Source organism: Pseudophryne corroboree, chromosome 2 (assembly GCF_028390025.1).
Source record: "Pseudophryne corroboree isolate aPseCor3 chromosome 2, aPseCor3.hap2, whole genome shotgun sequence".
In the NCBI taxonomy this organism is placed as follows: Eukaryota; Metazoa; Chordata; class Amphibia; order Anura; family Myobatrachidae; genus Pseudophryne; species Pseudophryne corroboree.
In genome coordinates this window covers 237740193-237754185 of record NC_086445.1, presented here as the reverse complement: position 1 = coordinate 237754185, position 13993 = coordinate 237740193, and the positions used below count along the sequence as shown (strand labels likewise).

At 45.4% G+C, this 13993-nt stretch overlaps 1 protein-coding gene and 1 long non-coding RNA gene across 2 annotated transcripts in view; one reads left to right on the top strand and one right to left on the bottom strand.

Annotated features, from left to right (window-relative positions):
* Positions 1–5771, bottom strand: part of PTGES3 (prostaglandin E synthase 3) — a 121208-nt gene extending 115437 nt beyond the window's left edge. Inside the window, exon 1 of the mRNA XM_063952541.1 lies at positions 5604–5771. Coding sequence (XP_063808611.1) covers positions 5604–5605 — 2 coding nt within the window. The 5' untranslated portion in view covers positions 5606–5771. The remainder of the gene's footprint in view (positions 1–5603) is intronic.
* A 52-nt stretch (positions 5772–5823) lies between these two features.
* Positions 5824–13701, top strand: LOC135012339 (uncharacterized). The gene is made up of 2 exons (XR_010211346.1): positions 5824–5964; positions 11221–13701. It is a non-coding gene; the product is annotated as an uncharacterized LOC135012339 (long non-coding RNA).
* The last annotated feature ends 292 nt before the right edge of the window (positions 13702–13993 follow it).

Genomic DNA, 13993 nt, shown 5'->3' with positions numbered 1-13993 from the left:
TGAAACTGATAGTGACAGTTTTTGAACAATGAACCTGAGGTACCCCTGGTGTGCGGGGTAAATCGGAACGTGTAGATACGCATCCTTGATGTCCAAGGATACCATAAAGTCCCCTTCTTCCAGGTTCGCTATCACTGCTCTGAGTGACTCCATCTTGAACTTGAACTTTTTTATGTAGAGGTTCAAGGACTTCAGATTTAGAATAGGCCTTACCGAGCCATCCGGCTTCGGTACCACAAATAGAGTGGAATAATACCCCTTTCCTTGTTGTAATAGGGGTACTTTGACTATCACCTGCTGAGCGTACAGCTTGTGAATGGCTTCCAACACCCTCTCCCTTTCGGAAGAGACGGTTGGTAAGGCAGACTTCAGGAAACGATGAGGAGGATCCGTCTCTAATTCCAACCTGTACCCCTGAGATATTATCTGCAGGATCCAGGGGTCTACCTGCGAGTGAGCCCACTGCGCGCTGTAATTTTTGAGACGGCCCCCCACTGTCCCCGAGTCCGCTTGAGAGGCCCCAGCGTCATGCTGAGGTTTTTGCAGGAGCCGGGGAGGTCTTCTGTTCCTGGGAAGGAGCTGCCTGTTGGTGTCTCTTCCCTCTTCCTCTGCCTCGTGGCAGGTACGACAAGCCCTTTGCTCTCTTATTTTTGTAGGAGCGAAAAGGCTGCGGTTGAAAGGTCGGTGCCTTTCTCTGTTGGGGAGTGACTTGAGGTAAAAAAGTGGATTTCCCGGCAGTAGCCGTGGCCACCAAGTCTGATAGACCAACTCCAAATAACTCCTCCCCTTTATACGGCAAAACCTCCATGTGACGTTTTGAATCCGCATCGCCTGTCCACTGTCGTGTCCATAAGGCTCTTCTGGCTGAAATGGACATAGCACTCACCCGAGATGCCAGTGTGCAAATATCCCTCTGTGCATCACGCATATAGATAAATGCATCCTTTATTTGTTCTAACGACAGTAAAACATTGTCCCTATCTAGGGTATCAATATTTTCAATCAGGGATTCTGACCAAACTACTCCAGCACTGCACATCCAGGCAGTTGCTATAGCTGGTCGTAGTATAACACCTGCATGTGTGTATATATTCTTTTGAATAACTTCCATCTTTCTATCTGATGGATCCTTAAGTGCGGCCGTCTCAGGAGAGGGTAACGCCACTTGTTTGGATAAGCGTGTGAGCGCCTTGTCCACCTTAGGGGGTGTTTCCCAGCGCGCCCTAACCTCTGGCGGGAAAGGGTATAATGCCAATAACTTTTTTGAAATTATCAACTTTTTATCAGGAGCAACCCACGCTTCATCACACACGTCATTTAATTCTTCTGATTCAGGAAAAACTGTTTGTAGTTTTTTCACACCATACATAATACCCTGTTTTACGGTATCTGTAGTATCAGCTAAATGTAACGTCTCCTTCATTGCCAAAATCATATAACGTGTGGCCCTACTGGAAAATACGTTTGAATTTCTACCGTCGTCACTGGAATCAGTGCCCGTGTCTGGGTCTGTGTCGACCGACTGAGGCAAAGGGCGTTTTACAGCCCCTGACGGTGTTTGAGGCGCCTGGACAGGCATTAATTGATTGTCCGGCCGCCTCATGTCCTCAACTGACTGTTTAAGGGAAGATAAACCATCACGTAATTCCACAAATAAAGGCATCCATTCTGGTGTCGACCCCCTGGGGGGTGACATCTGCATATTTGGCAATTGCTCCGCCTCCACACCAATATCGTCCTCATACATGTCGACACCACGTACCGACACACACCGCAAACTCACAGGGAATGCTCTAATGAAGACAGGACCCACTAGCCCTTTTGGGGAGACAGAGGGAGAGTCTGCCAGCACACACCACAAAGCGCTATATATACAAGGGATATCCTTATATTAAGTGCTCCCTTATAGCTGCTTTAATATATATATATATAGCCATTAATGTGCCCCCCCTCTCTGTTTTACCCTGTTTCTGTAGTGCAGTGCAGGGGAGAGACCTGGGAGCCGTTCTGACCAGCGGAGCTGTGACAGAAAATGGCGCCGTGTGCTGAGGAGATAGGCCCCGCCCCTTTTTCGGCGGGTTCTTCTCCCGCTATTTTTCCAGTCAGGCAGGGGTTAAATATCTCCATATAGCCCCTATGGGCTATATGTGAGGTATTTTTAGCCTTGTATAAGGTTTATATTTGCCTCTCAGAGCGCCCCCCCCCAGCGCTCTGCACCCTCAGTGACTGCCCAGTGAAGTGTGCTGAGAGGAAAATGGCGCACAGCTGCAGTGCTGTGCGCTACCTTATGAAGACTGAGGAGTCTTCAGCCGCCGGTTTCCGGACCTCTTCACGCTTCAGCATCTGCAAGGGGGTCGGCGGCGCGGCTCCGGGACCGGACTCCACGGCTGGGCCTGTGTTCGATCCCTCTGGAGCTAATGGTGTCCAGTAGCCAAGCAGCAAATCCACTCTGCATGCAGGTGAGTTTACTACTTTCCCCCTAAGTCCCACGTTGCAGTGATCCTGTTGCCAGCAGGACTCACTGTAAAGAAAAAAACCTAAACTAAACTTTCTCTAAGCAGCTCTTTAGGAGAGCCACCTAGATTGCACCCTTCTCGTTCGGGCACAAAATCTAACTGGAGTCTGGAGGAGGGTCATAGGGGGAGGAGCCAGTGCACACCACCTGACCTAGTAAAGCTTTACTTTTTTTTGTGCCCTGTCTCCTGCGGAGCCGCTATTCCCCATGGTCCTTTCAGGAACCCCAGCATCCACTTAGGACGATAGAGAAATAGGGAAGAGCAGTGGGCCAAGAACTGACCCTTGTGGTATTCCGCTGACTACTGGTGCCCAACTGGAGAACCTCCCATTGACCACTACTCGTTGCACTCTGTTATCCAGCCAATTCCCTATCCATGTACAAATAATATAACCTAGGCCAAGTTCCCGTAATTTGTTGATCAGTCTCCTATGAGGCACTGTATCAAAGGCTTTTGCAAAATCTAATTACACCATATCCACTGCTTTTCCATGGTCAAGATACTTCCTCGTAGAAGCTAATTAAGTTGGTTTGGCATGATCTGTCCCTTACAAACCCATGCTGACTTTTACTAATAAACTTGTGGCCTGTAGGTGATCCCCTATGCTATCCCTCATAATGCCTTCCAATAATTTACCCACTATAGAGGTTAAACTAACTGGTCTATAGTTTCCAAGATCATTTTAATTTTTCTTTTTAAATAAAGGCACTACCTCCGCTATGCGCCAATCCCTTGGTACCATGCCTGATCTAACTGAACTATGGAAAATCAAGTATAGGGGTTTTGCTAGCTGTAACCTAAGCTCCATAATAACCCTTGGATGAATACAGTCTGGCCCTGGTGATTTATTAATTTTCAAGTTACCTAGTCTCTCCGGGACTACTTCCTCACTTAAACAAGCATCAAGCCAAGAGTCATTACCCTCACTGTCGTTATGCACTAATGTCACCAGCTCATCCTCCATGGTAAATACTGATAACAAAAAAATTGTTCAATATTTCCGCTTTGAACTTGTCATCATTTATCAAAGCTCCCAATTCATCTTTTAAAGGGCCTACGTTCTTTAACCGTTTATATATTTATAAAACTTTTTAGGATTGGTTTAACTCTCTATAGCAATTTTTTTTTCCATTTATAATTTTAGCTGCCCTTATCGCTTTTTTAAATTTTTTATTGCATTCCTTGTAATACATAAGTCATATGTAGTTTGTTGTAAATTGCTCCAGGCATTCCAGTTATACTGTCTGCTGAAATACTCAGTGCTGCTGTCCCACCCCTAGGGGTGTCTGACCCCCACCGTGTTTGTTTCCAGAGTGTAAGTCACATGTGAACCAAGTTTGTTGTAAATTGCTGCAGGCATTCCAGAATTATGCTGTCTGCTGAATTAGTCAGTGATTCTGCCTCACCCCTAGGGGTGTCTTCCCCCCACAGTGTTTGTTCCCAGATTGTAAGGCATATGTGTACCAATTTGAGTACATTGCTCCAGCAATTCCGGAGTTATGCTGTCTCCTGATATCCTCTGTGCTGCTGTCTACCCCCCTAGGGGTGCTAGGGATTTCTAATTGTTTTAGTTGCCTCCGCTGTGTTTTAATATGCTCATGTGTAAAATTTCACGATCGTCACTTGTAAACTGTGGATTTGTATAGAAAGACAGAAGGACAAGTTTTCATTTTATATTAGATTATATTAAGTAAAAAATAAATAAAGTGTTCACCATGTAAAAAAAAAAAAACATTTACAGTAAACAAGTATTTTCTGCATTTTCATATTCTATTGATAAGCTTTTATCTTTAACAACCCTGATGCGGATGCAAGGTTAGGAAGCAGCTAGAAAAAATAAGTCAGCCATCGGAAAGCATCATGTAGCTGGAAACCATGGAAAAACAACTGTTTGATGGGAAAAGCATTTATATTGTATTGTAGTCAGGATAAAAATATCTTCTCTTCATTGTTAGCATTACTTCTTAAACTTTGAAGTAATACTGCACTACACATGTAGTGGTAGCGATACTTGTAAAACCTACTAGGAAAAGGAGGAGGAGGAGGAAGGGGGGGCAAATTTTACATACAGCATTCTGATGGCTTGCTATAATAGCTATTCTTCAAAAAGCGCTCGTCATGCAGCGTCACATCACTCAGGCACTATAATGTAACATTTGTTATTAAGTGGCTGGCTCTCATCATAGAACATTTATTCCTTAATGCAACAAAATGAACAGCTAATTTTTTCAGACTATGAACACCATTCTACACCGTCCTGTAATCACCTGCCCCCGGATCATGCCTGCACATGGTTTAGTTTTTACCGTGGTACATTACACCAGGGTTAGCGACAGAACGAGAGCGAAAGCTGGGAGATAAAGTGCCTGGCCCCCTACACACAGGTCGACGCAGGGGGGAGACCCGTGTACCCCCGGGTCCCCTGCACACAGGCCAGCTCAGGGGGGGAGTTGTGAACCCCTGCACCTGGCCCGGAGGTGGTGGGGGCCGGTCTGCATTCCCCCTGCCCACAGGTCAGCTCAGGAGAAAGCTGCGCATCCCCAGGTACCCTACATTAAGGCCGGAACAGAGGGTGCGCAGCGTACCCCCGGAACCCCTACCCGCAGCCCGGTGCAGGGGGTTAGAGCGGTGTACACCCAGGCCTCCTACCCACAAGCCGGTACCCCCGGACCCCCTGCACACAGGCCAGCGCTGCGGAGGCGCCAGGTGCGGCCAAACACACTCGGCCGCTTCCCCAGCGGCGCAGAAGGGACCGGGCTGGGACACACGTTGCAATGAATGGGAGTGTAAGCGGATTAGACACGCGGGGGACGCAGCCAGACAGAAGCTTCTGGAGCGCTGGGCCGGGGTGCCCGATCAGGGAGCGGCTGCCTCCCCCACCATCCTGCCCCACAGCGACTCCCTCCGGAGGCCGCCCCGTGCAGCGGGAGAGTAAGGCATCCGCCACCAGCAGAGCGCTCGCCGGGCCCTGGACAGCCCATCCGGTCACGGAGATACGGCGCCCCGCCTTCCAGCCGCCGTCATGCAGAGGCTGGTGGGCACCACTTTCCCCCACCACGCCCCGAACCCTTGGCGCCGGTTACTCACATGTTGATGCGGTTCTCCCGGCTCTCCGCACACGCTCCACGCTGCTTCTCTCGTCGTGTCCGCCGCACGCTGCTACGCTCCACCCCGCGCTCTCCCGGGCCTGGGTGACGTCACGTGACGGCAGCGGGTGGAGACGGGCCTCGAGCTCATTCTGAGTCGAGAAAGCGCGCGCGCTCTCGCGGCAACACAGAGGGGGCGGGGAGAGAGGGGGGTAGCTGGGGAGAGAGGGGGAGCGCGTGCGCCTTAATAACCCTTTATAAGGGACTTGCTGCGACGCACTGGATTGCACTATATACAGTCCTACATCTGCAGTGCCCTGGCTGGCATGTTCTGCAAGCAGTTCTCCACTTACCATCATAAAGTACGTGGTTTATGTACTCCGTGCTACGTGCGGGCGAGCTGCAAGTTTCCCAGTAGCTGCTGAGATGCATGATCATGTCAGGCCCCAGGTTATAGGGGCAGGGTCCTGTGAGGACGAGCGTGGAGGTAGTAGGTCACACACTGAGATAATAGAAGGAGCAAAGTCCCACAACAGCAGCGGAGTCTGACGCATGAAAATTATGCTGATGCACTCTTACAGGAGACATGAATTTGTCAAAAGGATACCCATCAATCATCGATGGTGCAGATCTGATGGTTCCCCCCTCCTTAACCCCAACAAAGGGGGATATTTACTAAAGTGCGGCTTTTTAGAAGTGGAGATGTTATCTATAGCAACCAATCCGATTCTACATTTCATTTATCTAGCACCTTCTATAATATAATAGCTAGACTATGGTTGGTTGCTATGGGTAACCTCCACTTCTACAAACTCACACTTTAGTAAATATACCCCAAAGTCATTGGGCTTTATTTCTTGGGAGTGCCGAGTTTACAAAATAACGGGGCCACAAAATGTTTTCCCCACAGTTTGCCTCAATACAATTAGGCAAGGGTTCTTTGTTAATCTAAGAAACGCAAAAACAAATAGAAAAGTCTTGAAATGTATTTTTAACAAGTTGAAATTTCATTTCCGCTTACTGTTATAAGATGCCTAATATGCTGCATAGAAGTGTCCCCAATAAATACGAGTAAAAACCACAAAGTAATGCTCCAATTGATTATGTGCCACACAGAGCCCCTGTAGGCATGCCCCTTTATATACTTGCCTCAAAAGATTTGGTATGATATACTGATGGACGGGATGCCGGCGGTCAGAATACAGATAGCTCCCCCAAAAGTGCCCTAAGCCTGCCTTGTGGGCAGCTACGGACTCGGGGGCCAAAATCGTCCCTGGCATTTGCGGGCGTGCTGAAGGGTTACCTCTTCTGTCTTTGTACATATTACTTTTTATATGATCAGTTTCCTTATAATAATTACAGTGTAAAAGTGAATATTTCTATTTCCCTAGTGAAGGGTTAAAACATGCTTTATGAACTCTTATGTGTTTGCAATGGATGCTGCTGCCCTGTGTTAGATGCCTTTGTCTCTCATACAGATACCAGGCTTGTGTGGGTCTGGCATCCAAGGTCAGCTCTCTACTAGATGAAACCTGCTTTTTCTACTTCTGTGTGTTACTAAAAGATCCTTTGTTAAGTTTCGTCTGATGCAACATATATAACATCTGCCTGGCAACTGCTATATCCAATTATGTTATGTCAAGTATTAACCACCCCTACGTACCCCACCCAGGAACCTACCCCTAAGCCAATGAGCCCTTTTACACTTGTCAGTTCCACCCATATGCATTGTCTTATATACTCTTGTTAACTTTATAATAAACAGTGTGAATTTTAACTGCTTGTGTGTGCATGTACCTTGTGGTTAAAAGTTTACACTCCAGACGTCTGTAAGGCCATCACATCGAGGGTTAAAGAAAATAAGGTCAAATCCTTTCAGCTGGGGGCTCGTCCGGGATTCAGTGATCGTCCCCGAATAATAAAGATAGAAGATTTATTGTCTGTCTTTGCTATGCGGGATTGCGGTCATACACTGAAGCTGAATCCGTGTCAGTGTTCCGGGAACACGTGACAAGGTAATATTTAAGTCCGGGACTTAATATTACGAAGTTTTTAAAACAGGTATCAGGGATACCATAGAATCTTTAATGTCTGGGACTTAAAGATACGTCTGAGAAGGGACCAGGGGTCCGAGCGCACTTCTCCAAAGACGTTAGTATCTGGGATACTTAAAATAGACCTGGGAGTCTATACGTAACGTAGAGAATACCCCGATTTGATCGCCTATATATTTTTGTATGTTTGTAGTGAGATAAGTTCTTATATTTGGTCCAGACGGCTGGTAAGTTTTCGTCTGCCAGATATCTTTACTCAAACACTTTTCTTGCTTCCTGTCTAAAACGCTGTATTTTTTCTGACATCTTGTACGAAGGTAAGCGTACCCGTCAAAAGATTTCATGTTCTCATTATACAGATAATATTGTGATATTGTCAATGACTAATTAACTGGTGTTAGCTAATGCATGCATAGAAAGTTTTTGTAAATTGCATTTTTTTTGTTGTGAAATTTCATAGAAAGTCTTTTTGTTGTGAAATTGCATAGAAGGTTTTTTTTGTAAACTGCATTTTTGTTGTGATATTGCATAGACAGTTGTTGTGGGTTGTTGTGGAAATTGCGTAGAAAGCTGGTGTAGATTGCATTTTTACTATGGGAGGGACCTATGTATAAGTAGAGTGTCGTATATTTTAGATAATTTTCTTTTAAAAGTTGTACTGTTGATTTATATTACTGTCTGACAATGGGCTCTAGTCAGAGTAAAAAAACTGCATATCCCCCGCCCCTCCCTGGTGAGACATGCAGGATGTATGTTGCCCGTAACTCTACCTCAGAGTATTATTTAGTTAACCCATGGGTGGATAATTTAGCGGGATGGACAGAGAAAGCAGGACGGGACCCATTCCTACGGGAAGGCAGTAATTACCTTTTCTATATGGAGATTTAAGAAAAAATGTCAGTTTCCAATAGCACAGAAGCGAAGCTGCAGAGGAATTGTAAGTCTTTGAAATCCCTCTCGCCCCCCCCCCCCCCCCCCCCTTTTGCATTCCAATGTATCCTGCGCTCAGAGACACAAATTTCTTGGCAGCAGTAACCCTTTCACACTAAATGGGATCGCTTCCAACTTCACTGCTGGAGGGTGCGTCCACTAGCTCTATCCCTAACGCACCAATAACCCAGAGTTTAGATAATAGTAAAACACTGTCCCAAGCCCACCATTACCCTCGATGGCTGTATATCTTATTTACGCAAAACTTGCAAAGGACGCAGCTATACACATATGAAGGAAGTTTTTTTTTTTTTTTGCCTGTGTTTTTTTGCCTGTCGCTGTAGCTTGTAAAAAGAAACCTGCGCCCACTCATAACTATCAGAGCTCCAGACGCTTTGACAGACAGAACCAACCCCGCAGTCAGGGAACATTCCAAAGACCCCGCGCACTGACGGGGCCCGGAGGAGGGTATCCCAGCCTTTATTCAACTCTCCCGTCATAGTGAGATTCACCTCTGCTGCCACTTATTATAAATGGAAGTAAAATTCCCTTTTTAGTGGACAGCGGTGCAGCAGCCAGTGTTTTGTGTTCTGACTTATGCAATACCCCCTCTCACCAGAAAAGATAGAAGGTCTCCGCCCCATGATACAGCAATTCTTACAACAGGGTATTCTCAGACATGGTGTATCACCATACTGTACTCCTGTGAACCCTGTTGCCAAAGCTGATGGTAGTTTGGGATTTGTACAGGATCTCAGAGCGATCAATCAGTTAATTGTCCCAGTTGCACCAATTGTTCCAGATGTAAACTCACTCATTTCTGCAATCCCTGCAGATGCTGTGTTCTTCTCTGAAATTGATTTGAAGAATGCCTTTTTTTTCAGCATATCTGTAGATTCACAGACACAATTACTTTTTGCCTTTTCTTTTGAGGGTAAACAACTTACCTGGTGCAGATTATTGACGCACCTGTTGTCTCCAGGCCACATTGAGGCCCTGGCAACCTCACCATGGTTCAGTCCTGCTACAGTATGCAGATGATCTGCTGCTCTGTAGTAAAACTGAGGAGGCCTGCCGAGAGGATGGTGTTTCATTACTAAACTGGCTTTGTGAATGTGGACACAAGGTGTCCAAAATAAAAATGCAATGGTGTAAAAAGCATGTTGATTACTTAGGTTTTGTGCTCACTCAGGGAGAGAGAAAAGTCAGTCCACAATGCATACAGTCTGTATTGGGCCTGGTCACCCCAACTACCCAGAAGGAACTACTGTCCTTCCTGGGTATGGTAAATTACTGCAGACAGTGGATATCTGATTGCTCTTATTGTGATAACATTTTGAGACAAGCCACACTGAAGGACAAACCTAAAACTGTACAATGGTCACAAGAAATGTTAACTGCATATGAAAGTTTAAAATGTATGTTGATGAAAAGTCCGGCACTTGGCCTCCCCAGTTATGTACTACCTTTCCATCTATATGCAAGGGACAATTGTAAAACCATGGCGGGGGTGCTCACACAGTTTCATGGAGGGAAGTTGCGCCCCGTGGCATTTTTTTTCCAAAGTCATGCCAGTGTCTGTACAAGGTATGCCTGCCTGCCTCAGGGCTTTGGCAGCCTGTGCAATGGTTGCAGAAATGGCCACTACCCTCACTTTAGGCCACATCACAGTACTCCACACCACACATGATGTCCTGGCAATACTTAAAGGCTTACACACAGCACATGTCAGCACAACGCCTTAGTGGATATGAAGTACTCCTTTTGAGTAACCCTACCCTTACCATTAAGTACACTGCTGGTTCTTCTGGCCCTGCACCCATTCTCAATGCCCTTTTAGGCTTGAAAGGTCCCGAGGATGAACCACCCGACCTACATGACTGTGCTGCTTCCATTGAAGCTGAAACTTCTCCCAGACTTGACATGTCTCCCGTTCCAGGCGCAGACATTGTTTTTGTTGACGGCTCCTGTAGTAGGCCCAATGACAATACATACCAGGCTGGCTATGCCATTGTCACCCTCCCTGATACTGTGTTGGAAACCCTACCAATACCTTATCAGTCCGCGCAAGCTGCAGAACTCATTGCACTCACTAGAGCATGTCCCTCCCTTGACAACGTCCATCTGCTCACTCAACTTCAAGCTGCTGCGACTAATGCTGATCTCTCCGACTGGACTTACCCAATTCTGCAGAAAAAATCCTAAATCAGGATTAATCTGCAAAGAGGGGAAACCCTGTATACCCCAGTCCAGTGCCCCTTTGCTCGTTGCCCAGTGCCGTGGTGTTGGTCACCGTGGTGAAGCCACAACACTCCTCCTACTAACCAGTGATTTTTATGTTACTAATGCCAAATCACTTGTGGACCAGTATGTTAGCAGATGCATCACTTGCCTCAGGAACAACCCTAATAAAGCTAAACACCAGCATCTTGAATACCCCACAGAAAACTCTAGGTTACTCCCCATTTAAAATACTAATGGGCAGGCCTTTTCCCACACCCTGGGCTAAGAAACCACTAGTAATACAGGAAGGAGATCTAGAACTCATCAGAGAAGAGTATGTCAGGTCCCTGATAACAAAACTGAATGAAATTGAACATGAGGTTGTTTGTAAAAACCCTTTTGAATCCACAGGAACCTACACACCCCTTTAAAGTCGGAGACAGAGTCGTGGTGAAGGTGCTCCCCAGGAACAAGAGCCCAGGAGACTTCACCTATGGTCCAGAGACAGAGGTCGTAGCAGTTACCCGAACAGCAGTCCTGACAGAGGAAAGTCCTACCTGGATCCATGCATCCCGAGTAAAAAAAAAGGTTCCTAGACCAGACCTAGAGAGGGAAGCAAGTGATTCCAGTGAGGTACGAACCGGGGCAGACAGCCCTGACCTCCCACCTAGCGAAGAAAGAAGAACAGAAGAAGATGAGGAACCTGTCCCCTATCTTTATCCTGGGGACTACCTTGATAGCCCTACTGGCCCTCACTCACCACACAATATGTGAGGTTGATATTACACAGACTAATGGGATCCCCACCTTGTGGTACAATTCCTCCAATACACACGTAGCCACATATATCCTTGACTATTTTATGTTCCCCAAAATTGCTGATGACAAATATTATATACAACAAAGGAGGAAATCAGGAATGTCTGAGACAGTATATATTTGTGTTACTGACGAATGGTACTATGACAATAGATATTATGGATCTAATTGTAATTCCTGGGAAGCTGTGGGGTGGAATACAGGAGTAGATTGGAAATATGGCCCATCGTTTGCAAAGAATAGATGGAGCAAATATGGAGTACCCCTACTTTCTAGACTATCCATTCATAAGATGGATGAAGGCCCAAATTCATACAGGTTTAGACTAAACATAGTGAACCCTAGCAGAAGCGACAATGAGACTTATGTACTTGGTATATGGTGGCAAGCAGGGTATTATAGTGCAAGGCAAATGTTTTATTTATGGGATATGTATAAAAACCCAAAATACCAGCCTAAAATTGCTCCCCAAAACAAACCTTTAAAGCCCCATATTGCCACTTTTAAAGATATGGTGGCTATTACTAACCCTACCTTTGAAGACACCCTAGCTATTGAAACTGGTTTCTCTGACATTAATTTTTGGTTGGAATGGATGAAGTATAGTGCTAACAAACACAATAAAAGCAACTGTTATGTCTGTGGCAAATCTAGGCCCCACCTAGGTACAGTGCCCCTTAATATACCCCTAGAACAAGAAAATTGTTTTTTTTCAGCCTTTTTAATGACACCAAAACAAATGACAGTCAGTGCGAAATGTGGAAAAGGGAATATCCCATATTGTCGAAAAATCCCAACCCAGGAAGCACCATAACCATATATCCTGGAAACTACACTTGTTATACATCTAACACCACAACAGGGAGAAATTTAAAAACCTTCCCACCAGGGTATTGTGCAAATAAAAGAACAACTGTTTTAGTCAACCAAACTAGATCATTAGGCGACATTTATTACATATGTGGGAAACTGTAAATAAAAACGTAGCCTGGATTAATTATATATATTATAATCAACAAAGATTTGTTAATGATACCAAAGATGCTCTTAAAGGTATAGCTGAACAGCTAGAAGCCACTTCCCAAATGACATTCCAAAATAGAATGGCCCTTGACATGATCCTAGCAGAAAAAGGCGGTACATGTGTTTACATTAGTAAGGTGGAAGGCTGTTGTACATATATTCCTGACAACACTGGTCCCAATGGTAAGGTTACTTTAGCCATAAACAAGTTAGAAACCTTATCCATAGAACTTAAGAAAAATTCAGGTATTGATAACCCATGGAGCCAATATTTTGGATGGTTTGAAAATTGGAAACTGGCTCTTGTGCAAATAAGCATATTCATACTTGTAACTTTAATTCTTGTAGGCATTATAGTTTATTGTGTAATTCCCTGTGGAAAGAAACTTACCTCCAAAGGCATTGATAAGGCCCTGATGTATTATGACATAACCACCAGTCCTGTCACCTCCTCTGATAGTAAGGGACCCGACGATTATGTCCAATATCTCAAGAACTGGAGAAACAAGAAAGGAGCCTCACTCAAGAATCATGTCATATAATAATCATGATTCTAAGAGGGGATTGAAGGGTTACCTCTTCTGTCTTTGTACATATTACTTTTTATATGATCAGTTTCCTTATAATAATTACAGTGTAAAAGTGAATATTTCTATTTCCCTAGTGAAGGGTTAAAACATGCTTTATGAACTCTTATGTGTTTGCAATGGATGCTGCTGCCCTGTGTTAGATGCCTTTGTCTCTCATACAGATACCAGGCTTGTGTGGGTCTGGCATCCAAGGTCAGCTCTCTACTAGATGAAACCTGCTTTTTCTACTTCTGTGTGTTACTAAAAGATCCTTTGTTAAGTTTCGTCTGATGCAACATATATAACATCTGCCTGGCAACTGCTATATCCAATTATGTTATGTCAAGTATTAACCACCCCTACGTACCCCACCCAGGAACCTACCCCTAAGCCAATGAGCCCTTTTACACTTGTCAGTTCCACCCATATGCATTGTCTTATATACTCTTGTTAACTTTATAATAAACAGTGTGAATTTTAACTGCTTGTGTGTGCATGTACCTTGTGGTTAAAAGTTTACACTCCAGACGTCTGTAAGGCCATCACATCGAGGGTTAAAGAAAATAAGGTCAAATCCTTTCACGTGCGCGCCGTGAATTGTGGCGCGTGGTCACTAACGAAGGAGGCGTGCTGCGAGTCAGGGGGCGTGGACTCATTGCATACCCTCATTTCCATGGAGACGGGCAGGAGCGTGCTTTGAGTCAGGGGGCGTGGACTCGTGGCACACCTCCATTTCTGTGGAAGCAGGCGGGGGAGCGGCCAGACCGGACAGC